At 50.2% G+C, this 23,822-nt stretch overlaps 8 protein-coding genes across 8 annotated transcripts; 4 read left to right on the top strand and 4 right to left on the bottom strand.

The window, feature by feature from the left end:
• Positions 1-1,491: 1,491 nt before the first annotated feature.
• On the top strand, positions 1,492-2,767 carry N7477_006679 (D-isomer specific 2-hydroxyacid dehydrogenase family protein; the record flags this gene model as incomplete). Its single annotated transcript, XM_056968342.1, has 4 exons — positions 1,492-1,645; positions 1,708-1,774; positions 1,831-2,117; positions 2,184-2,767. 4 exons carry the CDS (start codon positions 1,492-1,494, stop codon positions 2,765-2,767), a joined length of 1,092 nt encoding a protein of 363 aa, XP_056821138.1.
• Positions 2,768-3,298: 531 nt separating this feature from the next.
• On the bottom strand, positions 3,299-4,751 carry N7477_006678 (uncharacterized protein; the record flags this gene model as incomplete). Its single annotated transcript, XM_056968341.1, has 4 exons — positions 3,299-4,309; positions 4,367-4,434; positions 4,494-4,530; positions 4,623-4,751. The coding sequence occupies 4 exons, from the start codon at positions 4,749-4,751 to the stop codon at positions 3,299-3,301; spliced, it is 1,245 nt and encodes a 414-aa protein (XP_056821137.1).
• A 1,384-nt stretch (positions 4,752-6,135) lies between these two features.
• On the bottom strand, positions 6,136-8,226 carry N7477_006677 (NADP-dependent isocitrate dehydrogenase; the record flags this gene model as incomplete). The annotated part of the gene is made up of 7 exons (XM_056968340.1): positions 6,136-7,057; positions 7,116-7,152; positions 7,214-7,352; positions 7,406-7,439; positions 7,502-7,512; positions 7,678-7,713; positions 7,957-8,226. 7 exons carry the CDS (start codon positions 8,224-8,226, stop codon positions 6,136-6,138), a joined length of 1,449 nt encoding a protein of 482 aa, XP_056821136.1.
• An 891-nt stretch (positions 8,227-9,117) lies between these two features.
• Positions 9,118-12,399, bottom strand: N7477_006676 (C-1-tetrahydrofolate synthase; the record flags this gene model as incomplete). The annotated part of the gene is made up of 5 exons (XM_056968339.1): positions 9,118-9,226; positions 9,289-11,816; positions 11,879-11,916; positions 11,971-11,991; positions 12,060-12,399. 5 exons carry the CDS (start codon positions 12,397-12,399, stop codon positions 9,118-9,120), a joined length of 3,036 nt encoding a protein of 1,011 aa, XP_056821135.1.
• Positions 12,400-12,960: 561 nt separating this feature from the next.
• Positions 12,961-14,148, top strand: tif34 (translation initiation factor eIF3 subunit i; the record flags this gene model as incomplete). The annotated part of the gene is made up of 4 exons (XM_056968338.1): positions 12,961-12,987; positions 13,049-13,567; positions 13,621-13,737; positions 13,789-14,148. 4 exons carry the CDS (start codon positions 12,961-12,963, stop codon positions 14,146-14,148), a joined length of 1,023 nt encoding a protein of 340 aa, XP_056821134.1.
• Positions 14,149-15,101: 953 nt separating this feature from the next.
• mbf1 (multiprotein-bridging factor 1) lies at positions 15,102-15,675 on the bottom strand (the record flags this gene model as incomplete). The annotated part of the gene is made up of 2 exons (XM_056968337.1): positions 15,102-15,457; positions 15,513-15,675. The coding sequence occupies 2 exons, from the start codon at positions 15,673-15,675 to the stop codon at positions 15,102-15,104; spliced, it is 519 nt and encodes a 172-aa protein (XP_056821133.1).
• Positions 15,676-17,878: 2,203 nt separating this feature from the next.
• Positions 17,879-18,773, top strand: N7477_006673 (O-methyltransferase; the record flags this gene model as incomplete). Its single annotated transcript, XM_056968336.1, has 3 exons — positions 17,879-17,938; positions 17,996-18,682; positions 18,741-18,773. The coding sequence occupies 3 exons, from the start codon at positions 17,879-17,881 to the stop codon at positions 18,771-18,773; spliced, it is 780 nt and encodes a 259-aa protein (XP_056821132.1).
• Positions 18,774-21,912: 3,139 nt separating this feature from the next.
• On the top strand, positions 21,913-22,824 carry N7477_006672 (SH3 domain-containing protein; the record flags this gene model as incomplete). Its single annotated transcript, XM_056968335.1, has 4 exons — positions 21,913-21,969; positions 22,026-22,437; positions 22,490-22,717; positions 22,769-22,824. 4 exons carry the CDS (start codon positions 21,913-21,915, stop codon positions 22,822-22,824), a joined length of 753 nt encoding a protein of 250 aa, XP_056821131.1.
• Between the last annotated feature and the right edge of the window lie 998 nt (positions 22,825-23,822).

Here is a 23,822-nt window from a genome sequence, read left to right as displayed (position 1 = left end):
GGTACCTCGATTAGGAAGGGTTGCCATTTCGTACAATCAGTCACCGCTAAGCAGTGCGTCGTTACGATCCGGAAATATCTAACCCTTTCTAAAGGTTTCCTCAGGAACTGCGGGGGCTCGTCATCTTCGCGATGGAATGGAAGCATAGCTAATCGCATCATAGAGAAAAGCATAGCAAACCACACAAGCTCGCTTTGACAGGAATTATCCCAATGTCTGTGGTGCTGCTTTTGGTATGTAGGTCCATGAAGAGTGTGGGTCGCAGGATCATATTCATTGAAGTAGCGGGCAATAAGTAGGTCTGTCATTGCTCTGAAATTAAATCAGCCATGATCTCAGCCTGACTCAATGGCTTCGTTACGCCAAAAAAAGGCATTGAACCTGGTACATTCGTTTGGGAGCGCGTAGCCTTCACTTTATCCACTTGTTCTTCGACATTCTCCTTGAATGTAGAGATGTACATACAGATGAAGATATACTAAAAGGGGAAGTAACTTTATATTCTTAGTATGAATAATATTGATAGAGGTTAGGGGGAAAGCGAAGAAGGATAGTAGTCAAGTCAATGATGACGTTTTTCTCGATTATTTATCAATAATTTAGATAATGAGCTAGACTTTTGCATTATTTGTACATAAGTTAAATTATAAAATTGACCTTATTACAATCTAAAATTAATGAATTCTACTTACACCAATTCTCTATATTATCAAGTGAAATGGAGCCGGCTCGATGGCAGTCTGGCAGTCCAGACGTGACATGAACACACACAAACATACTCCTACGCTCTGGTAAGCTGGGTGTGAGAGTTGTCGCGGCGCTGCAATATGACTGACTTTTACATAAGCATCTTGAGATTTAAAATGTGGTCAAAACCGGAATGAACTGGAAGTTTGCTTCTGCTTATTTTATCTCCAACCCTGTGATGAAGGCGCAACATGCACTTCAGGCATTTTCATGCCTAAGGCCATATGATTGCTATTGTGTCACAGGTTCTCTCACCACAAGCATTATATAAAGTGATACGGGGATCTAGTGCTGTACTGACATGTAGGGGTTTAAACTTAGTCCAAACATTTAATGATAGTATATATCCTTCAGTACAAGTCCATAAAAATCATATATCAAATGCTAACTGGGACTAAAGAGATCTTCGGTCCCGGCTAGGTTTTCGAGCTGATGGGGACCTAGGATTAGTCACAAATATCCAACTGGAACCCGTCGTGAAGCGGCTTGGTGCTCGCCACTTTCACCTGGGCATCCAATCAGAATCTCTTTTTCTCTCTGCTAGCTCTCGTTGCCCGCTTCGGTAATACGTTATCGAAATGCGATAAGGTGTTTTTTCTGGCTTGCTGGATGTTATTCCCGCCGGCACTGCTGCGGGTACTTCCCCTCGGCCACGTCGCTAACACCCCTCCGTAAGATCTGCTCGTCTATCTTTCACTATTTGCTTGACATAAGCCTTTTTCACTGCGTAAAGTATTTCTAGAAATGGGTGAAACCGCTGTGTCTTCTGAGCGACTGCTCTTTGTCATCTCTCTGGATATTTCAGAGGCATTCGTGGCAGAAATCAAGCAACAATTCCCTAATGACGATGTCACTGTTTACCAGTCGAAGCCGAAAGAAGCTGTCCCAGTCCCAGTTGGTAAGTGGGGGAGATTCAAGGAAGTTGAAGAGAGACTAAAGCTTGGTTGGGTACTGTCACAGAACTATACCGCAACGCGACCATTTTGGTGACCCTCGCAGACCTTCCTGACATCAAAGACGCCAAGAAGTGAGTTAACACGACGCAGAAGCACAAGTATGACTGCTGACCATCCGTGAACCCAGTCTGAAATTGATTCACACGGTGACTGCTGGCCTGGACCATCTTATGGGTCATCCGATCTTGACAGATACCAATATTCCAATCACTACTAGCTCCGGAGTCCATGGTCCGCCCATCGCCGAGTGGACACTCATGAATTGGCTTGTCGCGTCTCGCCAGTACATCCGTACCTATGAGGCCCAGAAAGAGAAACGATGGGATATCAAAAAAGACGTTTTATCGACCAATATCCACGATCAAGTCGACAAGAGAGTTGGGATTCTCGGATACGGAAGTATTGGGCGGCAAAGTACGTAGACTAAGATCCTCAATCTTTGCACGCAACTTCCCATCGAGCATTATTGACCATCATCAGTTGCCCGTCTTTCACAAGCCATGGGAATGACAGTCCACGCGTTTACTGCCTCTCCACGCCCAACCCCAGAGTCGCGGCATGATAACGGCTTTATTGTCCCCGGAACTGGAGATCCCGATGGATCGATTCCAGCATCATGGCACCACGGCACAGACAAGGAATCGATTCGCTCATTCTTGTCCCTGGGGCTAGATCACTTAGTGATCTCGCTTCCGCTAACCAAGCAAACAACACATCTGCTGGGCGCCGAGGAGTTGACCTTGCTATCTAAAAGCTCGAAGCACCCGATCAGCAAGCCGTACGTGACGAATATCTCGCGCGGCAAAGTTATCGACCAGGATGCCCTCATTGAGGCTTTGAAATCTGGCCAGTTGAGTGGTGCCGCGCTTGATGTCACTGATCCGGAGCCTTTGCCTGCTGACAATCCGCTCTGGGATGCGCCAAATGTGCAGATTAGCCCTCATGTGAGTGGACTGGGGAGAGAATATCTACCACGCTCGTTGAGTATTGTGAACATCAATATGGAGCGGATAGAGAAGGGGCTGCCGTTGCTCAATGCCTATAAGCGAGGCAAGGGGTATTAGGACTTTGAGATGTATCGAATTTGAACATATTACAATGCACCCAATTGATCTACCTTGGATGATGAGGATCGTTTCGCACAGACTAGACATCATGACTCAAGAGAACGGGGACCGTCCGGCTTAGTGATGAGAATGCCCTCTGGCAATTACCGTGGCAATTACCGAAGTCTGGCTATAGCGACCTTTCTTCTTCATGTCCTCCGGCACATTACGATAGTGTTTAAAGAAGCTTGAAAAATAAATAGCTCCAATATTCGCTGTAAGTGCATGTAGTAGAGGCAAACAAACTCCCCAGGTAGGGATGCCTCGTTAATACGTTTGGTCTTGGCCGGATCAGTTGTTCCCAGCATGCTACACCATGCTTCATCAGTCAGCAGCCCTGAAATTACACAAACTGTATCACGTAGAAAAAGGGCTACCTTCGTTTCCAGACGGAGAGAAACCATACTCGGCCCAGGCGATGTGGAAATATAAACGATATCATATGCGTGTTTAGTCGAATCATAAATCGTGATCTTTATCTACAACTCCCTAGATGGGAGCATTCATCCTCTCCTTGTAATCTGGGAACTTAAAATCCCCGAGATCCCACTCAATAGAAGCATTCCACGTACCCGCCCCACTCCCCCTACTCCTCTCAGCCTCAAAATCCCGATCCTGGGTTTGATCCGACAAGAGCGTCGGACTAGGCGCCACCGAATCCGACCCGATCCTCAACTCTCGCACGACACGAATGGCATCCGGATCACTTCCCGTATCTCCATCTTTCATGTTCGTCTCGGTATGATCCGTCTTGGCGATACTGGCTGAGTAAGTGCCCGGACCAGCGTAGAAGAAGTCGTTATAAAAGATTCCACCATCTGAACCGACTCCAGGGCCGTAGAAGGATGCTTTTCGGGAGCTGTGAAGCACCGAGGTGAGTTGTGTGGTATTCGAAGTTTGCCTGGTAGCCGGTGAGGAATGCAATGGTTGAGGCCGGAAACAGAAGGAGAATATCCTCGAGATGAATGGCCACAATGGTAAAAGACAAGCGCAGATGATCGAGACGTTCGCTTCAAGAGAGGACCAGGTGGCTGCGTGTTTATTTGTCTTGGTGAAGTCGTGGCCGTTAATCATCCGATATAGTTCATAGAGTCGGGCGGAGCTGGTGCCAATGACGAAGATACCCATGCCGAAGATGAGCATGATGCTTACGCGTTGGCGGAGGGGTAGGTGGAGTCCCCAGAGGAAGGGCATGGGCAGGATGAGGATTGCAATGTCGGAGGATATTTGCATCCCTGCATTCGCGTACCAGACTGGTCCGACAGGGAGACATTGGGTTTCGGTGTTTAGGACTCGACCGGACCAAAATGCATCGACTGGGACACAGAACACGAAGCCACTGATTACCATCCATAGACCAGAGATAATTAGGAATGCGATCAGAATGTAGCTTGCAATTCTGAAGGCTCGGCGGTGGAATATGCGGCGGTAGAGGATGAGGACAGAGAGTTTGCAGAGAATCAAGCAGGCGTTGTAGAATGGGACGGAGAGCCAGAGCATCTAATGCTGGTTAGTCTCAGATGGCGGAGGTTCAAGTGATATAAGTGATTGACATACCCGCATCTGCGCTTTTCTCACCTCCAGTGGCAGGTCTTTATTCGAGACGCCCAAGCCATTTTCGCGTTCTGGTGAGACTTAGCTTTGCTCATTCGTAATGTGAATAAACCGTAGAGTATAGACCTACCGCAGAGAATGAATGCGTAGAAGGCAATGGAAGCCGCCTTGAAGAGAGGGTCAGCATTGTACTTGCCAGCCATGAAGGTGTCTTTTGTCTCTAGTCCAGAGCTTCTCTCATGGTTAATCGTAGACATACCAAGGCAAGCGTGACAAGAAGATCGTCATATCCAGGACTCTTGATCAGTCTGATCCGCGTCCACAACCGGATGGCGACCAGCAAGACAGCGATGACGAGGAGTGCGGTGGTGACAGGCAACTCGTGCATTCTCCTCACGATTCGAACACTTGCGCGACGACGATCCCAAATAAGTGGACGTAGATAGTATAGACAAGCGTCAATCCATTTGTGTGGCCAGCTTAGGTGAAATGGCGACTAATGTACGATCACTCTGTACGTCAGAGTGAACTGGCGACAGTCGAAGTGGCTAATTGCTAAATGCAACCCAAATGCCGTGAAGTATGCAATGTCGAAGAGCAGATGCCGTAGTATAAGTGATCGCGAGAATATGAGATGACGATGCCCACAATGGAAAGCAAAATGAATATGGAAATGAAATGAATTTTTCGAGAAGGTCCAAGAAAACCAGAATGGCCATCTCTCTCTCTCTCTCTGTCTCTGCACACTGATTTTGGGTGTGGCCTTTCTACCACTGGCGAATTCCGCCACCAACTTCCGTCGCCGCATTAGGCAACTCCTTATTCCCCATGGCGTCAAAGACATTTTTGACACCAACAGCCCATGATCCACCAACGTCCCCAATTTCAATGTTCATTCGTGCAAGAATAATGCTGTGGACCTTTGATCCACAATGCCATCTTCCCGAGAACACCCCCCTCCTCCCCCGACTCGCTGCTCGTATTCCTGCATCGCTCGTTCAATCGAACCCCAGATACCAGTTGTCCGGTTCCGTCATTACATAAGAGGCCAACCCACCAGCCAGAACGTATGATATGAACTAGACTTCAATGGACTCGATGGTCGGGCCCGAGATTGGTCCAGACTGTCGGGTCGGAGGCTTCTAGGTTTGCGTTCGGGGCTTGGGTCTGCGAATGAGGTGCCAGTCGTTAGACAGAGGATCATCTCTTATCTTTGCCCTTCAGACTTAGTCTTAGTCCAAGCCTCTGGCTTGAAGATTCCACTGTGGTGGAGTTCATTCACGTCTGGATATTGGGTGCTCGGAGTCGCCGATGAGGCTGAGCTGCAATACTGTTCTTGACGAGGCCAAACCTTTAATTTTACCTCGTCCTCACCCCAGCGATAATCCAATGGCGGGGAGGAAGGGGTGGGGGGTTCCCGGGACGCACTTCAGCCATTGCTAAAGAGGCAAAGAGGCAAATGGGGCAGATGGGTAGCCGGCTTGGCCCTTGAGCCATAGTTTTCTGGTGTTGTCGGACAAAGGCACGGGAGTTTTAAAAAAAGATCAAAGTTGGCAAAGTTGGCGTTCCTGGACCTCAGCCATAGTCTATGGCAATTCCGTTAAAATCTAGTACTACAGTCATGAAAGAAGAAAAGAGGGATGTTCAATAGCAAATTTTATTTCATCCGCCCACTGTACATTGCAGATAGAGCCGAAGACCCTCCGGGTCCAAGGAGGAAGAGATATCATTTAGAAAGGTTGGCAAAAGACAAATGCAAAAAAAAAAAATATTTACAGACGAGCCTTGAGGTTGGCCTTCAGGCGCCGCTCAACGGCAGCCATGTACTCGCTAGTGGTGACCCAGGCCTCGCGCTCCTTCTGGCCACGGGCCAGAGCAAGATCCTTGGTCATGATGAGCTCGTCGTTGACGACCTCAACGCAGGCACGCTCGAGCTCCTCAGCGAAAGCGACGACCTCGGGGGTATCGTCGAGCTTGCCACGTTGCACAAGACCGCGGGTCCAGGCGAAAATAGAGGCAATGGGGTTGGTGGAGGTCTCGCGGCCCTTCTGGTGCTCGCGGTAGTGACGAGTCACCGTGCCGTGGGCAGCCTCCGACTCAAAGGACTCGCCGGTGGGGGTGACGAGGGTGGAAGTCATCAGACCGAGGGAGCCGAAGCCCTGGGCAACAATGTCGGACTGGACATCACCATCGTAGTTCTTCAGGGCCATAACGAAGCCACCCTCGGACTTGATCATCTGGGCGACCATGTCGTCGATGAGACGGTGCTCGTACCAGATCTTCTTAGCCTCGAAGTCCTTGGCGTAGTCCTTCTCGAAGATCTCCTGGAAGATGTCCTTGAAGCGACCATCGTACTTCTTGAGAATGGTGTTCTTGGTGCTCATGTACAAGGGGAGGCCCTTCATGAGAGCCATCTGGAAAGAGGCGTGAGCGAAGCCACGGATGGATTCATCCGTGTTGTACTGGCACTGAGTGACACCACCGCCCTGGAAGTCGAAGACCTGGACGCGCTCGGGCTCACCACCCTTGGGGGTGAAGACGAGCTCGAGCTTACCGGGACCGGGGATGACACGGTCCTGGGCACGGTACTGGTCACCGAAGGCGTGACGGCCAATAACAATGGGCTTGTTCCAGCCAGGCACCAGACGGGGAATGGCGGGGATGATGATGGGCTCACGGAAGACGGTACCACCGCTATGAAGATTGTTAATCTAGGTCCTCCGCAGTCAATTGTAGATCAGGCTGTGCTTACAGGATGTTACGGATGGTTCCGTTGGGGGAGAGCCACACTGGCTGGAGTTAGCATCCGGTTCATCATCAAAGGTTAATCAAGGTTGCGAAGAAGCTTACTCTTCTTCAACTTGAACTCCTCAACACGGGCCTCATCGGGGGTGATGGTGGCACACTTGACACCAACACCGTACTTCTTGATCGCCTCGGCGGCATCAATGGTGACCTGGTCGTCGGTCTGATCACGGTACTCAAGACCCTAAACAGAAGGATCAGCAGCATATCAAGACGTAATAGGCAAGTGTGACTCACGAGATCATAGTACTTGAGGTCGATATCGAGGAACCTGATTAGGCAGTTTTAGAGGACTGCTTTGAAGATCATATTTCCCATGAAGGACACACTTACGGCAGAATCAACTATGGAAAAGCCAAGGTTAGCCTCATTCTTCACAAATGGACTGGTCCAATTGCCATGCATTTCCATGCATGGGGAATGCAAGGGAATGCAAGATGCAACAGCAGGCGCTGATCATGCATGGTCTGGACCAGCATGGACAAAGGGGTCAAAGTTCCTCGGCTTACCTTGTTACGGATGTCTTGCCAGATAATACGGGTCATCTATAGACAAGAGGGCCAATTAGTGATCGAACGAGAACGAGAAATAACCTAAACAGGCAATGACACTGCACGAGGCCGTGGCTCCGGTACAATGGCACATGAAAGAGCGTTGTGCACCCCCGTGTTTCCCCGCGTTCGATGACGGACGAGACGAAAATGCACCCGAAACTCCCAGGCAAAGCTTGTGATACGCCGCCAATGCATGTAGTCTTACGACTATATAAGGGAAGAAGGTTTCCGTACCTCATCACCATCGAGTTCCACCACCGGGTTCTTAACCTTAATCTTGGTATCGGTCGCCATCATGCGGGTTTGGTTGAGGTGCAGAGAAGGAATCGGTCCGGACCAGCGGGATGTAGTAGAGAGACTCTGAGGACGAGCAAGAGAGGAGGAAATAGATCTCTTGGAGGGGTGGGAAAAGGAAGAAGAGAGAAGGCGAGAAGAGATAGAGAGAGGGGCAGGAGGGGTCAGGGACCGGCGCGCCAAAGCGGAACTGGACCGAAGGACGTTCATGACGATACTGGACGGGGGCAACAAGTCAGCACAATTTCCTTTGTCTCTGTTTGGTTCGGAGACCAGTGTCGGCAGGGCTTTCGTAAAGCGCCGAAGCCCAACAACCGAGGGTACGATATTCGGCAGAAAGGATGTTAGTGGAGCGGGTTCGGCGCGATGCACGTCACGGTTGGACTCGGCCAACCCTTTTTCCCTTCCGTGTCTGGGGGATGACCGGGGAAATACGGGAGCGCCCGGAAGGAGAGAAGGCAAATGGACTGAGGGCAATTTACCGAGAAGCCTGGCAAAAGGATGCACTGGATAGCTCTGGGGCAAAAGGAGGAGGAAAAAGCCTTGTCCGGAGAGAAGAGCAGCGCGCCTGTTCCTCTTTAACCGTTGGGTTGAAACCGCCGAAGGCCGGACGGTCTCGTGACTCGTGGGGTTTTGATTTGATTTTCACTATAATGGGAACTCGTGGGTGTCAAATGCCCGGGTTTGGCCTCCAGGATGATCCTTGACTCACGATCGATCTTCTTGTCAGACGAGTCAGAGTCCTCAGAGCTTCCTCCACTGACCCGCCGCTGGAGAGCTTTCCCGGAGCTCGGAGCGTCTCTCCGCGGCTTCACCGAGTCTTCATTTGACCTCGGGAAACGATCTTCCGAATTGCACCATTGGATTGTACTGATAGAAAATAGATTTGAAGCTGTCATTTGCAATTGATTTTGAATTCCAGCTGCTCCCGGTGTTGAAAAGTATTCTCCTAAAATATCCGGCTCCAATTGGACGCCAGGGTATCCTCGTCATGTATGTGTTGAAAGTCCACCGGCAATAACCGGTGGGTGTATATACAAGTGCCAATCTATTCAGTCTTAATCATGAGTATAATAAAATGCCTACATGGGTAGGTTCCATCTAGAACAATCCGTCGATCTCCCCGGTCTCGGTGTCGATGTCCACATTAAGGTAGCCCGGTGCCGTGGGCAGTCCGGGGATGGTCTGGATGTCAGCTGCCAAGGCGTAGCTATATAGAGATTAGCATGTGCAGGATGGAACCCTCCAGGACAGGGGGGGGGGGAAGCTTACAGATATCCTGCGCCAACAGCGAGTCTGACGTCGCGAATGGGGACCGTGAAGCCGGTCGGAGCTCCCTTCAAGGCCGGGTCGTGACTGAGGGAGTATTGCGTCTTGGCGATACAGATCGGCAAGTTCGCGAAGCCCTGCTTGGTGTAGGTGTCCACCTTCTTCTGGGCAAGTTCGCTGAACTCAACCTTATCGGCACCGTACATAGCTTGGCCGATACGCTCGATGCGCTCCTGGATCGTGCCGTTCAGGTCGTAGAGCAGCTTGAAGTCCTTGGGCTTGGAGCTGGCGGCCAGGACAGCCTTGGCCAAATCGACCGCACCAGCGCCACCTTCAGCCCAGTGGTTGGCCGGAATGGCATCTTCGGCACCGGCAGCGATGGCTTCCTCCTTGATAACGTTGATCTCGGCCTCAGTGTCGGTCTCGAACTTGTTAATTGCGACGACCACCGGGACGCCGTACTGCTTGGCATTGGCAATGTGCTTGCGCAGGTTGACACAACCCTTGCGGAGAATCTCTACGTTCTCGGTACGGTAGACCTCATGCAGGGCACCACCGGGGGTGATCTCGGGACCGCCACCGTGCACCTTGAGCGCACGGACCGTAGCAACGATGACAACGGTATCGGGAGACAGACCCGATGATCGGCACTTGATGTTGAAGAAACGCTCACCACCCATGGTGAAGTCAAAGCCGGCCTCAGTGACAACGAAGCCAGTCTTAGCATCATGGTCTTCGTCAGGCTCAGTTCCAGCCAGTTTCAGGGCTAGCTTGTCGGCAATGACCGAGCTAGCTCCGATACTGATGTTCGCAAAGGGTCCAGCGTGCACCAGAACGGGAGTTCCCTCCAAGCTCTGCATCAGGTTGGGCTTGATAGCATCCTTCATGAGGGCAGCAAGGGCACCACCAGCACCAATGTCGTCGCAGGTAACGGGGTCACCACTGCGGGAGGTAGCCACGACCATACGGCCAAGGCGCTCACGCATGTCCTCTAGGCTGTTGCTCAGGGCGAGAATGGCCATACATTCACTGGCGACGGAGATGTCGAAGCCAGTATCGCGGGTGTGGCCCTTCTCAGTAGGGGCCTGGCCAACGGTGATACCGCGCAAGTGACGGTCGTTGACATCAAGCACACGACGCCAAGTGATGGTCTCTGGGTCAATGTCCAAGCGGGCAAAACGGCGAATCTCGTCCTCGGTTAACTCATCGGGGTTGGTCTTCTCAATTCCAAGCTTCTTCAGGCGGCGGAACATGATGGGCTTGAACTCGCGCTTGCCCTTCGAAGCAGGCACAAGACGCTTGTAAAGAGGGCCATCTTTCTGTGTAGACTCGTGGAACATACGGGTCTCAATGGCCGCAGCAAGAAGGTTGTTGGCGGCAGTAATAGCGTGGATATCACCGGTCAAGTGAAGGTTGAACTCATCCATAGGAATGACCTGGCTGTAACCACCACCGGCGGCACCGCCCTTGATACCGAAGGTGGGACCCTGGCTAGGTTGACGGACATTGGCGAAGGTGACACGGTTCAAATGAGCACCAAGAGCCTGGGTGAGACCCAAAGTTGTGGTTGACTTGCCCTCGCCCAAAGGAGTAGGCGTAATTCCACAAATCAAAATATATCTTCCGTTACGGCGATGGGAAAGGCGGTCCAACACATCGAGGCTAACCTTGGCCTTAGTATGACCGTAAGGCTCCAGCTCATGGTTGGCGATACCAACTTCAGATGCAACCTTGGTGATAGGCTTGGGGTACTGAGCGCGGGAGATCGCAATGTCGGAGGGGACGGGGGTTTCCAATTTTATGGGAAGCGGGGTAATGTGACGGTCCTTCTGCTTCTCAAAGTATGCCTTGGCGGAGTTGACGACATTCTTGAGCAGCATGGCCACGGTCATGGGGCCAACACCACCGGGAACTGGGGTGATCTGTGAAGCCACGGCGGCCGCAGACTCGAATTCAACATCACCGACCAATCGTTCACCGGACTTCTTCGTCGCGTCGGGCTTGTAGTTAATACCAACGTCAATGACGACAGCACCGGGCTTCAGCCAGTCGCCCTTGACGATCTCGGTCTTTCCAATGGCGGCGACAACGATGTCGGCGTTCTTCACGATGCGGGCGATGTCGGGAGTCTTGGAGTGACAGACGGTGACAGTAGCATCGGCATTCTTGAGCAAGTAGCTAACGGGGCTGCCGACAATGTCGCTGCGGCCAAGCACAACAGCCTCCTTGCCAGCGGGGTCGACTCCACTAGCCTTCAGCAGCTCCATCACAGCAAGCGGGGTGCAAGGAGTGAACAACGGTCGACCACCACGCTTGGCCAGCTCACCAATGTTGATTGCGCCGAATCCATCAACGTCCTTCTCATCAGAGACCGCCGAGGTGATGGTGTGCTCTGACATGTGGCTCGGGAGGGGCAATTGGACGAGGATACCGTGCACGGCGGGGTCATTGTTGACCTTGGTGATCTCCTGGAGGAGCTCAGACTCTGTGCTTGATTCCGGGATATTGATCAGAGTGCAGATGATGTTGGCCTAGAACGATTCCACGTCAGCTGGTGTACCGGGGTGGGAGGAAATAAGATGGCAGGATGTACCTCTTGAGCGGCCTTCAGCTTCATACGCACATAAGTACCTAGACCACATTAGCTGGACGCTCTCCAGCGCTGCTTCATCGAGAGTTACTAACTGGAATCAGACCGGTTTCCAACTGTATAGGTAGCATTGTAGTTAGCCATCAAGTTGTTCCTATATTCAGATATGACGGGACGAACTTACCCTGGAAGATGACGAGATTGGGCTTGAAACGGGGGTTTGTCTCCTGAGTCTTCGCAATCTCATCTTTAAGACCTGCGCGGATGCTCTTGGCAATGGCAGTGCCATCGATCTTGGACGCCATTATTGCGGAGCTGCAGAAGGTGCGAGGAGAAGCAGCGGCTGGCGAAAGTAGAAAACCACTCGGTGGAGACAGAGCAGATTGTATAATTGCTCTAATCCCTCGTGCGGAGGAGTATTTATTCACGAAGATAGAAGACCGCGGGGTGGGGAGACGAAAATTGATCGCGCGCGCCTGGAGGGAAAAGTGATGGCGGGGACCCGCGGCGGGGAAGAGCGGCATGAATATTATTGCTTCTTTTAGGGGCGAGCACCCTCGGTCACCCCTTTTTGCGATTGGGACCCTAAGAAACCACACCAGCTCGATGTAAGATGATGGCAAAACTTGGAATAGCTATTAGAAAAGACAAGGTCTTCTCAATAAATTCGCAAATTCCCCCTCTCGCGCCCGTTGCTCCTTCATTCCCTGTTTGTCCTCGTACAAATCTTGCATCTCGCAAGGAGGTCTGCTGCACGAGATTGTGGCCTGAGGCATGAATGATCTTCAAATGAGTCATCATAACGGTTGATCGGAAAAACGTGCCGCCGTCTGTAGGGTTAGGGCAGAGGGGCACCTCTCACGTGAAGATATCGGAACAACTCTGGCTCCGGAAAGCGGGATTCGATATGGTCGAGTCTCTTGGCGCTGACTGGGCGAGTGTGCGATCAAATTCACTAGTCAAAGAAAGTGAGGTTGACGAGATTGAACCCCCCCCCCCCGGTATACCCGCCCTCTCTACAACCACCCTTCCTTAGTCGATCCTTTCTTTGCGATCTCCGGTCGGACATATTCGACCAATTCAAGATGAGGCCTATTTTGCTCTCGGGCCATGTGCGTGCGAAATCTCCTGCTGGATCCACAACGACACTAACACCGACCTTTTGCTCTATAGGAACGGTCCCTGAACCAGATCAAGTTCAACAAGGATGGCGACCTTCTTTTCTCGGTTGCCAAGGATAAGATTGTGTGCGCATGGTGGTCTGCCAACGGCGAGCGTCTCGGAACCTACCAGGGTCACCAGGGTGCTATTTGGACTGTCGACGTGAGCCCCAACACCGTTCTCCTGGCGACTGGATCAGCAGACAACACTGTGCGACTATGGAACATCAAGACTGGCGAGTGCGTGAAGGTTTGGGATTTCCCGACGGCCGTGAAGCGCGTCGCGTTTTCTCCGGATGGCAGCAAGCTGTTGGCAGTGACAGAGAAGCGTATGGGTTTCCTCGGCACCATCGTCGTCATGGATATCAAGTATGGTGATGGCAAGCTGGGCAACCTCGAGGATCAGGCCGATGAGCCTAGCTTGAAGATTACCTGTGAGGACAGCAAGGCGACCGTCGCGGGGTGGAGTTACCTGGCCAAGTACATCATCGCGGGACACGAGGATGGCAGCGTCAGCCAGTACGACCCCAAGGTATGCTTTTGTTAGATTTGTACCCGGTGAACCAGTGCTGACACGGTGCGCAGACCGGTGACCAGCTGGAGAACGTCCAGGCCCACGAGTTCGACCACCAGATCAACGACATTCAATTCTCCCCTGATCGCACCTGCTTCCTTACTGCCTCCAAAGACAAGTCCGCCAAGGTACGCCCACGTGTGTTATCCGTACAAACGGCTTTCTCTAACACCTTCTAGCTTATCTCCGCTCGCAACCTCGCCATCATGAAGACCTACATCGCCGACACCCCCCTCAACTCTGCCGCCATCACTCCCAAGAAGGACTATGTGATTCTGGGCGGTGGTCAGGCCGCGATGGATGTCACAACCACCTCCGCCCGCCAAGGTAAATTCGAGGCTCGCTTCTACCACAAGATTTTCGAAGACGAAATCGGCCGTGTCCGCGGCCACTTCGGTCCTCTTAACACCATCGACGTCCACCCCGCCGGTACCGCCTACGCCTCCGGTGGTGAGGACGGCTACGTCCGTATTCACCACTTCGACAAGCCCTACTTCGACTTCATGTACGAGGTCGAGCGTGAGCAGCTGCGAAAGTAAGGGAATGAAGACACGAGCGAAAAAGTACAGGAGATTCGAGTCATGCGCTTGTGTGTATGTGTTTTATGATGCGAACAAGACTCGGGGCGCTTTGTTCCCGAGTCTGGCATACGAGATGAGATGATGACCTTTCGAGGCACGGTTTCTCATTTCTTGATTACATGATCAACCGGAGTTGGTACCCCCTTTGTTATTGATTTGGTTTAATAAAAGATGGCTTGTTTCACATTCTGGGTTCGCCAGATATGAGTTCCTGCTGAGGTGCGTGTGAAGCCACCCTGGGCTACCCTAGGGTACCGCGGAGGATATGCATATCACGACATAGACAATACGAAGCTTTGCAAAACTTCAAGCATTAGCCGGAATACTAGGCTGTATTCATGTAGATCAGGCCGAGGCTTGACATTAAAGCTCTTGTGGGCCTGATGGGTTCAGATCTGCTCCAAGGGACTGGAGTAGACGCGAAGGCATGCTATATGCAAAATCTGAGTAACCAAGATCCTACGGGATTCTACAACTCGACATCTACTCGGAAGCGGTGAACAAGGTCATCAAAATGTGGTTCCTAGCAAACGTCCGCTATGTGACTTTTTCACTCGTGCCATTGCAATTCACAGATAGGGTTGCGGCATTCAAGTCCTGTTTATATTACAGCCCCCAGACTAGAAAGAAATCTGGAGCCCTATAGTCTGATCTGTTCATAGCGACATCTTCGAGATTGTAGAAAATTTGGCCTGAAATGCAGTAAATCCAGTTGAATTCCGAGGTATCATTTATACATTTTTATGAAAAATTTCTCTAAGCCCATTTCCATGCAAGGCCAGCGCTGATCCGACCATAAGAAAAGGAAACCCAAAAAAGACAGCTCGTTTCATCTCGTGGGGAAAAAATAGAGGACATATCAATCGTCAGAAATAACCAGAAAAGCAAAGGAACTCCGAATTATCCGGGTCTCATCCCGAGAAAATCGAAGCCATGGGCTCAAACGTTCCTTCTTTCCTTATTTCTTCTTGGGGAAGCTTCTCAGCACCGATGTCGGTGCCTCGAAGCTTGATGTTGAGCACACGCTCCATGGCGCCGAGAACCTTCTGGTCGGGCGTCGCGGTGCCCCGCTCGAAGTCCTGGATGACAGTCATGGTGGTGTTGCACTTGGTGGCGAGCTCCTTCTGCGTCATCTTGTAGCCCTCCTCGGTACGGCGGCGCTTGATCGCGTCAGCAACGGCGAAGCCGACGGTCTTGGGCTTGATGATGTCGTCGCTGCGGTCGACCTTGGTCAAGTGCTGGCCCTCGGAGCACCCGCCTTCGCGGACTGTGATGGAAGAGTTAGTGGGCGGTATAGATGACAATTTGTGGAAGCGATTCACATACAAGGTTGCCAGTGGTGTACTTCTTCTCGGTGGCGAGGATACCGCCGGAGCGCTGGGCGGCGTTCAAGGCGCTCTTGCCCTTGACAACGGTCTCGCGGGGGCCACCGGCGCCGCCGCGGGTCTTGCTGCCGATCTTGGTGACGGAGTTCCAGTCTTCCATTTTGTATGTGTTTTTTGAAGGTGATTAGAGGGTGTGGTGGTTGGAGAGAGTAGTGGGGTATGACGATGCTCGCGTGAGGTTGAAGATGCAATTTATATTGGCGGCACAGAAGCTTCTCGAGGGAGGGGAGTCAGACGCTAACCTATTTGGGATTAGGGTCATCCCATACTAATCTTCGGTTTGTTCATTTATCTCCGTCCTTGTATTTAATTTTTAGCTTATGAGGATGATCTTTATTAATTTCTGTGTGATACCGCTCATTTGTACAGAGTTTATTGATCGAGTATGGGTTTGAGACGATGCTAAAATCTGGTGCGATTCGAGCACCCTTGCGATGTTGCCACATTATTTTGTCTCCTACACTCAATAATACCTTGTCAGTACTCGTTGAAATTGAAGTATGAACTCGATTAACTTTCGCATAATTCATCTTCCTATTTCACTACGAGTCTCCTTGAGCCTATCTCCTTCATTTCAACGATCAGCCATACTCCAGATGAAATCATAGGCAAAACGCTGTGATCTCACCGACCCACTTGATGTCATACCCCTAGGGCAATCGCAGGCAACCCTCAAAAGCGACACCTTCAAAGCCACTCTGGATATAATTGATTGATTTAGTCATTCTTCAATTAACTTGAGTCATCTTGATTTCCAAGTTGCTGAAGGCCTGCTCGCCAGTCCCGTTTAGGACCCCGACTGCCCCGCAGTGAGGCTGAGCCGGAATCTATGCACATCGAACGCACTAAACTCAATTGACTAGCTCATTCTATTCACAGCGACGTCAATGAGACCAGGGCCCCAGAATATCCCCAAATCTTCCTTTCAACTTTTGCAACGATGATCTAAGTATTCTCGCCCTCCGCGGCGAGTGATTTCTTTAGTTCTGTCGCGTAGTGATTCTCGTGGGTCTTTTGAAGGATTATCTCCTTACAAGTGCCGTCAGTGCTTTACATAATTTTTAATATGAACGGTTGTCCTTTTATGTATGGCGAATTGTTTCGAATGCGGATGGTTCTGTTTGGACTATTTATTTCCACTAGGGTGTCGAAGCGGAGCATCTCACCAGGCCCACACCATTGAGAAACGGGGAACCCTAGACTTAAAAAGGGTGTAGTTTAGTATTCGACAATTTTCAGCACTGGTCATGAGAATTCACTTCGTGTTCCTGAATGGCGCACAACTTACCCCCGAACCGGGAAATCAAGATGCGAGCCCAGGACCGCTGGGGGCAAGCCAAGTATTCCAGGCATAGCAGAGGTATCATAATTTCCTTGTGGCCGCAATAAGCTGCTCTATCTGTTCAATTTGATGCTCCTGATTTGTTGCTGAAAGAGGATGTTCGACAATTTTGCGTAGGACCTGCCCATCTCAAGTCTATCACCTAAATCATGCCCTGTAGATCCCTTGTCTGGCACTAGTGCCCTTCTCGATGTCAAAATCTATCTCCTCACTTGAGCCGCTATGATTTCGGACCACTTGTTACAAGTCATGTCATCGGAAAAGGCGGAGGAGCCATAAGTTGTATCGAGCATCAATTTGTTCAATGGAGCCGACGAAACAACCAGCGCTATTCTGAATACGCAAATTGAATTGTATATCTCGGAGGTGTCGCTAGATCGAAGCCGCAGTCCTTGATCATCTCGAAGAAAGAGAAGCAAGAGGTAAGGATTTTCATATCGAGAATGTAGGATTCTGGAATAAACAAACCGCCATAGACAGACTGCCATAGAGAAAGACTACATGGCATGTCAGTAGAGTTTCATTTTGACCCTTGTGAAGACATCCCGGATGATGGACATAAATCCGAGCTGCGGTTCCCCGAAGTGCATTCAAGATGACCGGGTAGCAGCTAAAGATGGTGTGATGACTTCCGTCTCAGATCTTGCATATCCGCGATTTCCTTCTGTCTAAGTGCATGATAATATCCCGGTCCAGCTCGGAAGAACGCTAGGTAATCCCCAAACGCGAGGTTCGCTGAACTCGGATCCGCGATTACCTTTTTGGGCTGCGTATCTCCGAGAACCCAAAACGGCAGTGTCTCCCGAAATCCCGAGCAACATGATACGTTCCTGGAGAAGTATAAAACTCTCAGAAATACTGAATGATTCGAGTAGAAGACAAAGACAATCATCAGGTCCTCGCATAGACAATTGCATCATATCTCAGTGCTTGTCAACCCGCAAGCCATACTACAAAGATCATGTCCAACCGACCAAACGCACCACCTTCCCATTCCTTGGGCCAAAAGACATTTGCTCTTGTATATCCGTCTCAAGAATTGCAAATAATGACCTTTGTTTTCTCTAATGATGACTAGGATGGCCGCGAAGTTGACCTTCTTCATTACATCTACAATCGACCTGATGTCAAGCAACTTAGGGGAAACCCGCAGAAGGTCATTTCAGCTATCGATGAATACCACACAAAATTCAATCCTCTCATGAACGTTGGTTCTGCCAAAGGCGCCTTCGTGACCAATCTGATCGCCGAGCGCAAACCATCAGTGATGATCGAGCTAGGTGGATATGTGGGCTACTCGGCAATTCTTTTCGGCGACGCGATCAGAGCCAACGGAGGCAAGCAATTTCTGAGTATTGAGAAGAACCCTGAAGTGGCAGCTGTTGCTAGCCAGCTGGTTGACCTTGCTGGATTACGTGATACTGTCCGCATCCTTGTCGGTGCCAGCGACGAGGTATTGCGGGAGCTTGTTTGTGATCGCAAAGAAATCACACAGGTGGAGATGATTTTCATTGATCATTGGCAAAAGCTGTATCGACCGGACTTGTGGCTCCTTGAGGAATTGGATGTTCTAGTGCCCAAGACCTCGGTGCTTCTCGCAGACAATGTGATCATGCCAGGCGCACCGGAGTATTTGGAGTGGGTTCAAGCGACGACTGCGCACAAGAGAGAGCTAGTTAAGACGGCGAACACTGGTTCGCTCGCACCAAACCCAAATCTTGTTTATGAGACCAGCGTGTCTGAATTTGACACTGACTTCGGAAAGGCATGTCTCATCTCCATCACGATCTTCCCATACAAAATGCTAACATTTTCGAGTATAGGATGGGGTAGCCGTCACAACATTGAAGGAATAGAGAGCGTTTGAACGATTGAAATGGGTAATATCACCAATTCAGATTGATTTTCATCTGCTCTGTTATGTTTGTTATTAGTCCATAACACAGAAAATCTACCTTCTACATGGAGCTTCTGACTCTGAACTAGACTGTGTTGTTTCTGGACTCCCGAGAGGCTTATTATCACCGCAGATTGAGAATTCTTGAGCGCGGAGAAAATTCCGTCTATGACAAATTCTAGATAGGTCAACTATTTCCCCACGCCTTGCGAGCAGGGATATTTTCAATAGGCTACTTGAAATCAAGCGCGTCGATGAACCTAAGCCGCAAAGGTAGAGTACATAGCCACGTTCCTGATTTAACAAGAGACTGAAATAGCTTAGGTCAAGGAGAAAAAAAAAGGTTGCCTACCGCTGGAGCTTGGCCGAGAGCTGGAAATTCGAGAGTCAAGGATGCCCAGCCAGCGCCAAGAGTTCCCGCCATGGCTCCCTTGTGGTTTTCGTCAGCAGCCCGGATACCAACCTCTTATCTCCGGCGTTGACCCTCTGTTTCTGATATTGTCTTAGTACTATTCGGGCTAGGCTCTTATGCCACCTGCTTACATTGCTCCACATCGGGTCTCAGTCGATCGTGAACCTTAGCATGGGGGTTCGTCATCCACAAGATAACGCCAATCAGTCTACTGCAAGTTTATATTTCAAACGTTTCCTCCTTTGCTGGAACAGTGTTATAAATCTTGAGATTTTGCTTTTCACCTCTCCGTTACGATCGTCGGAACTGCAGTACCCAGTCTGTAGCAGCCATGAGACTCCGATCTATAGTCCCTTTCCTACTTCTCATCGCGTCTCAGGCCGCTATCGCGGCACCCGCGAGCTCTATCCATCCACAACCCACTCACGACAGCCAAATATCCTCCCGTGGAGTCGATACCGAGTCCTCATTTTTGTCTGCCCGATCCCGACAAGCCAATGATCTGGAAGAACATGGCAAACCACCAACTGATGAACACCAAGGCTTCATCGTGCACGGAAAGGATGACCGTGAAAAGGAAATTTCCCTTTGCGAAGCTGGGGTTGTCTCTGCTTGTCGGTCCTCAATAGAAGCAGCGCAGGCAAAGTCCAAGATGTTTGATACGATGGAAAAAGTTCATGACGAAACGTCAGCTCTGCCAGAAGAGGACAGTTTCAATGATGCTCCATTGTTTCCTTCCGCCAAATTCCTGATGATCTCGTGTGCGGTAGTATGCGTTATCACCATTGCTCGAAGATGTATGCCCCAAGTTCCTTTTGATCAAAGCAGAAGCAAATCACAGCACGCTTAGGAGGCTGAAAACTAGAAAGTTTCTGAATGGGCCTAAAAGATAAAACAATGACCTTCACAGCTTGGTCCTGCACACCAGTGTTCTCTTTCTTCCATCCTGGCATGTCTTGAAAGCCAAAGTCATCAGCTTGGAGGTCATCTGCTGCTTGGGGTCCTGAATGAGAGCTCGACGGCAATGGAGGATAAAGCTGGTATATGATATTGAATGGATGAGTACTCGCATTTCCGCCTGGCGTGCTTGAACGTTTTCTCGTGGAGTGCCATCTGAGCTTCGACGCCGCCATTTTCCTCCGTCGCGACCTCAATAAATCTTTGACCCTTCTCATTCATGACACACATGAAGAAAGTGGATTTCACACCGAGCTTGTCTTGTCGCAACACGATGCCGCGCCAGCCAAGCGCATGAAACCGCTATTTACACTTGACGCGCTGGTTCTCGCTTGGGATGCTTATGAAGCTGGCAAATATTTCTATCTCGATCGGTCCTTTTCGCACTCTTCGCCCCAGACCATGTTTTGTGTCTGGCTCTGCCTACTATCGGCTCCAACCAGGAGATCAAAGCAACTGGTTTCTTCGCTCTTGGCAAGTTGTACATACACATAGTTGTCATCCTGCTTGGTCTCATCGAGATAATCCTCAAACATGTACTAGATGCCTATGGCGCCTTCGCTATCAGCTTTAGCGCTGATTCGTTGGCTATTCTTTCAGCATATTCCAGACAGCCAAGCTCTGAAAATTCCAATGTCGCTTGTTGGCATCGGTATCTTGCCGCTTTTGTCGACGTGGCGCTACGACCCGATGCGATGATGCTCATCGAATAGCCGGACACCTTCTTCTCCAGTGGTGGGAGCCCAGATCTTTGCCTCGACCTTTTATTCACTTACCGACTCCCAATCACCATCTAATAGACACGGAGGAGATTCAAATTTTCGAAAAAAAAAAAAGGATTCAATTACTAAGTCATTGACACGTTTTGAGTGCGATTTTTCATTTGCTCGGGTTGTTGCACACTGGCTCGTGAGTCTATCCATGAGTGAAGAAATCTCAGTCTCATTCTATCTTGCTCGTCATTTGTGATTCTGCTCTGAACTATTATCAGTGCTTCTATCATTGATTTGGCGAAGCGGGAGCTTGATAGTCGAAACCAGCCCTTTCCAAATAGGTTTCAGTTTGTGGACCTACCTATGTTGAGAAATTATTGTACGGTTTCGCTTGGCCATCCTCGGTGCTCTTGACGCTTACTGCATGATGATATATATCTTGATTCGAAGCATACTACATACGCCTGCAGAATTCCCTGGTTTTTGAAAACCTAGTGCTCAGAGATTAGACGTATATTCATTCAAAGTATAATTCGATTTGGAGGTAACTCGATCGGAGGTAGTTCGATTGGAGGTAGTTTTATTGAAGCGTAGATTCTAAGGTGCGTCACGATCTTTCAGAAATATACGGTAATATAACTTATCTTTGGTGGTCTTCAGGGTAATATAAGTACTCATAATACTTGAGCTTCACTCTTGATGTCTTGTCGTTTGATATGATTTCTGTGTTTGCTATCACCTTTTCCTTAGACATGGGTTGGTTCAATTTCTCTGGTTACTTTCGAATGACACGAGCAAGTATTGGTGGTGGGGACCGGACGTGACATGGAGATTGGGGCTATGCGAATTGAATGCGCCAGGCACCAGGGCCGATTCCACCTCCGCCAAGTCGCCCGTTTCCCCTGTCTCAAGTACTTTCTGGTCTCTCCATCTACCCTCTCCTGAGACTTATTTTCTGACCTTGCCAACCTCTATACACTCTTGGAGAGCTTCCCTTAGGAGGACTTTCATCCAGTATGGCGAACGAGCTCACCTCCGCCATGACCGCCCGGTCGCTCCGCACCGTCCGCAACGTAAGTCTTCCCACAGTCCTCGGAAGTTTCAGAGGTCCTGACCAAGAGGGAAACAGGAGCTCGAGTTCCTGGTCGACACCTCTGTCATTACTTCTTCTCAGCTTACCTCCATTCTTGCGCATCTGCCCAACGAGGGCGATGCTCGCGCGGCCGCGGCTCGCCAGCAGCCCCGACAGACCTCACCACTACACCCTCAGCCCTCGCCTATGCCCGTTCAGCCCGTTCAGCCCGTTCAGCCTCCGTACTCGCCTCCTACTGCACAGATGTCCAATGCTTCACTGAACGAGAAAGCTCAAATGCATAACCAATATGCCTCCCCACCTCCGCAGGCCCCGCCGGCTTACCCCCAGGTCCCGCCGATCCTTGGTCTCGCCACGGCCTTGTATGCCTATACCCCTACCGATCCAGGCGACTTGGCGTTGATGCCGAATGATCGCGTTCAAGTCATTGAGCACATGAATGAGGACTGTATGTTTGCCGCTTATGGCTAAATTTGAGATTAGAGCTGATACGTTTCAAGGGTGGCGCGGTCGCAATGAGCGTACCGGCATGGAGGGTATTTTCCCCAGAGCCTACGTCAACGTTCTTGAAGAGAAGGGGCCTGGAGCCGTCCCTCCTCGATCTAACTACGGCAACATGCCTCTGGATGTTAGCCAAAGTGGATCTGCCGCGACCCCGACCGACCCGGCCCAAAAGAGCAAATTTGAGGAGGGTGGTAAGAAGTTCGGCAAGAAGCTGGGCAATGCTGGTAAGTGTCCCTTGTGATATTGGAAGACCGATGGTCCTAACCTGCATACAGCGATCTTCGGTGCCGGTGCTACTGTTGGCTCCAACATCGTGAACAGCATTTTCTAATTGCGCATTTGTCGGATTCTCTGTCTTTTGATTTGCGGTGACAGGGCATCGATTTTCAGATCTCTCAGTGGAACGGCGTTGGTGGCTCGACTTTGTCTTTTATGAACAATAAGGCTCAATGGCAAAGCCCATTTCCAGATCAATACTCTTTTCTATTTGTATCGCGGCTTGCTTGATGCACTTTGCATCCTTGGGCAAATTATGAGAACATGTCGGTGATATATTTGGCCTTGTGATAAACATATCTCGTCCATACATGGAATATGGACATTCGAACTAAGTTCCCGTCTTGTAGGACAACATGTCACACAATCTGGGTCCTATAGCAGGAATTATACCACTCGCTCTTCATCATCTCCTAGTGCTGGTACCTCTATTGTTATTATCTCTCATTCTTTCTTTAACCTTCGTCATGAAAGCTTCCATCTCAATGCCACTCCAAGGTCATCGCAGATCCCTTTTGGCGGCCCAACTCTCACTGCCTCACTCGAATTACCTGGTGGGCCTCGAACACACTCATACCGATTATTCGGGACGATTACATTGGGTGTGGCCGACAACTGTGCATAGAATAGTACACACATGTAATGCTGTCATTTCCATGATGCTATTTGAGGACTTTGAGACTAGCAAAGGTTTGCTTAGGTCCTTCGCTGTCGGCGTTCATCCGAGCGTGAGCCAATTGCCATGAAGCATTCACATTCAGTTCAGTGCGTCACTGAAATTCTTGATCGGGATGCTTCGCTCAGAGAGCAGGCAGGTGCGTCTCTGGCCATTGTGTGTAATATAGTAAAACTCGGCTTCTGAGATGATTTTCGTGCTAAAGAGATCGAGAAAGCAAGTTCGACAGCGCAAACACCGCTTGCAAGTTAAAAGCTAAGCCAAAAACACAAATGCCGATTTATGACTCGTCTCTAGAGGCAGAGGATTGATCTAGCCCCGCCATCCGTGCCGCTTCCCATGCGGGCCGCGACTAGCGTGGCGGCATCTGACCAGAG

Source organism: Penicillium maclennaniae, assembly GCF_028827695.1.
Source record: "Penicillium maclennaniae strain IBT 15551 chromosome Unknown utg000006l:1.0-2513246.0:1.0-2515036.0, whole genome shotgun sequence".
Classification (NCBI taxonomy): domain Eukaryota; kingdom Fungi; phylum Ascomycota; class Eurotiomycetes; order Eurotiales; family Aspergillaceae; genus Penicillium; species Penicillium maclennaniae.
The sequence above is the reverse complement of the archived record's forward strand: the minus strand, read 5'-3'. Positions and strand labels throughout refer to the sequence as shown.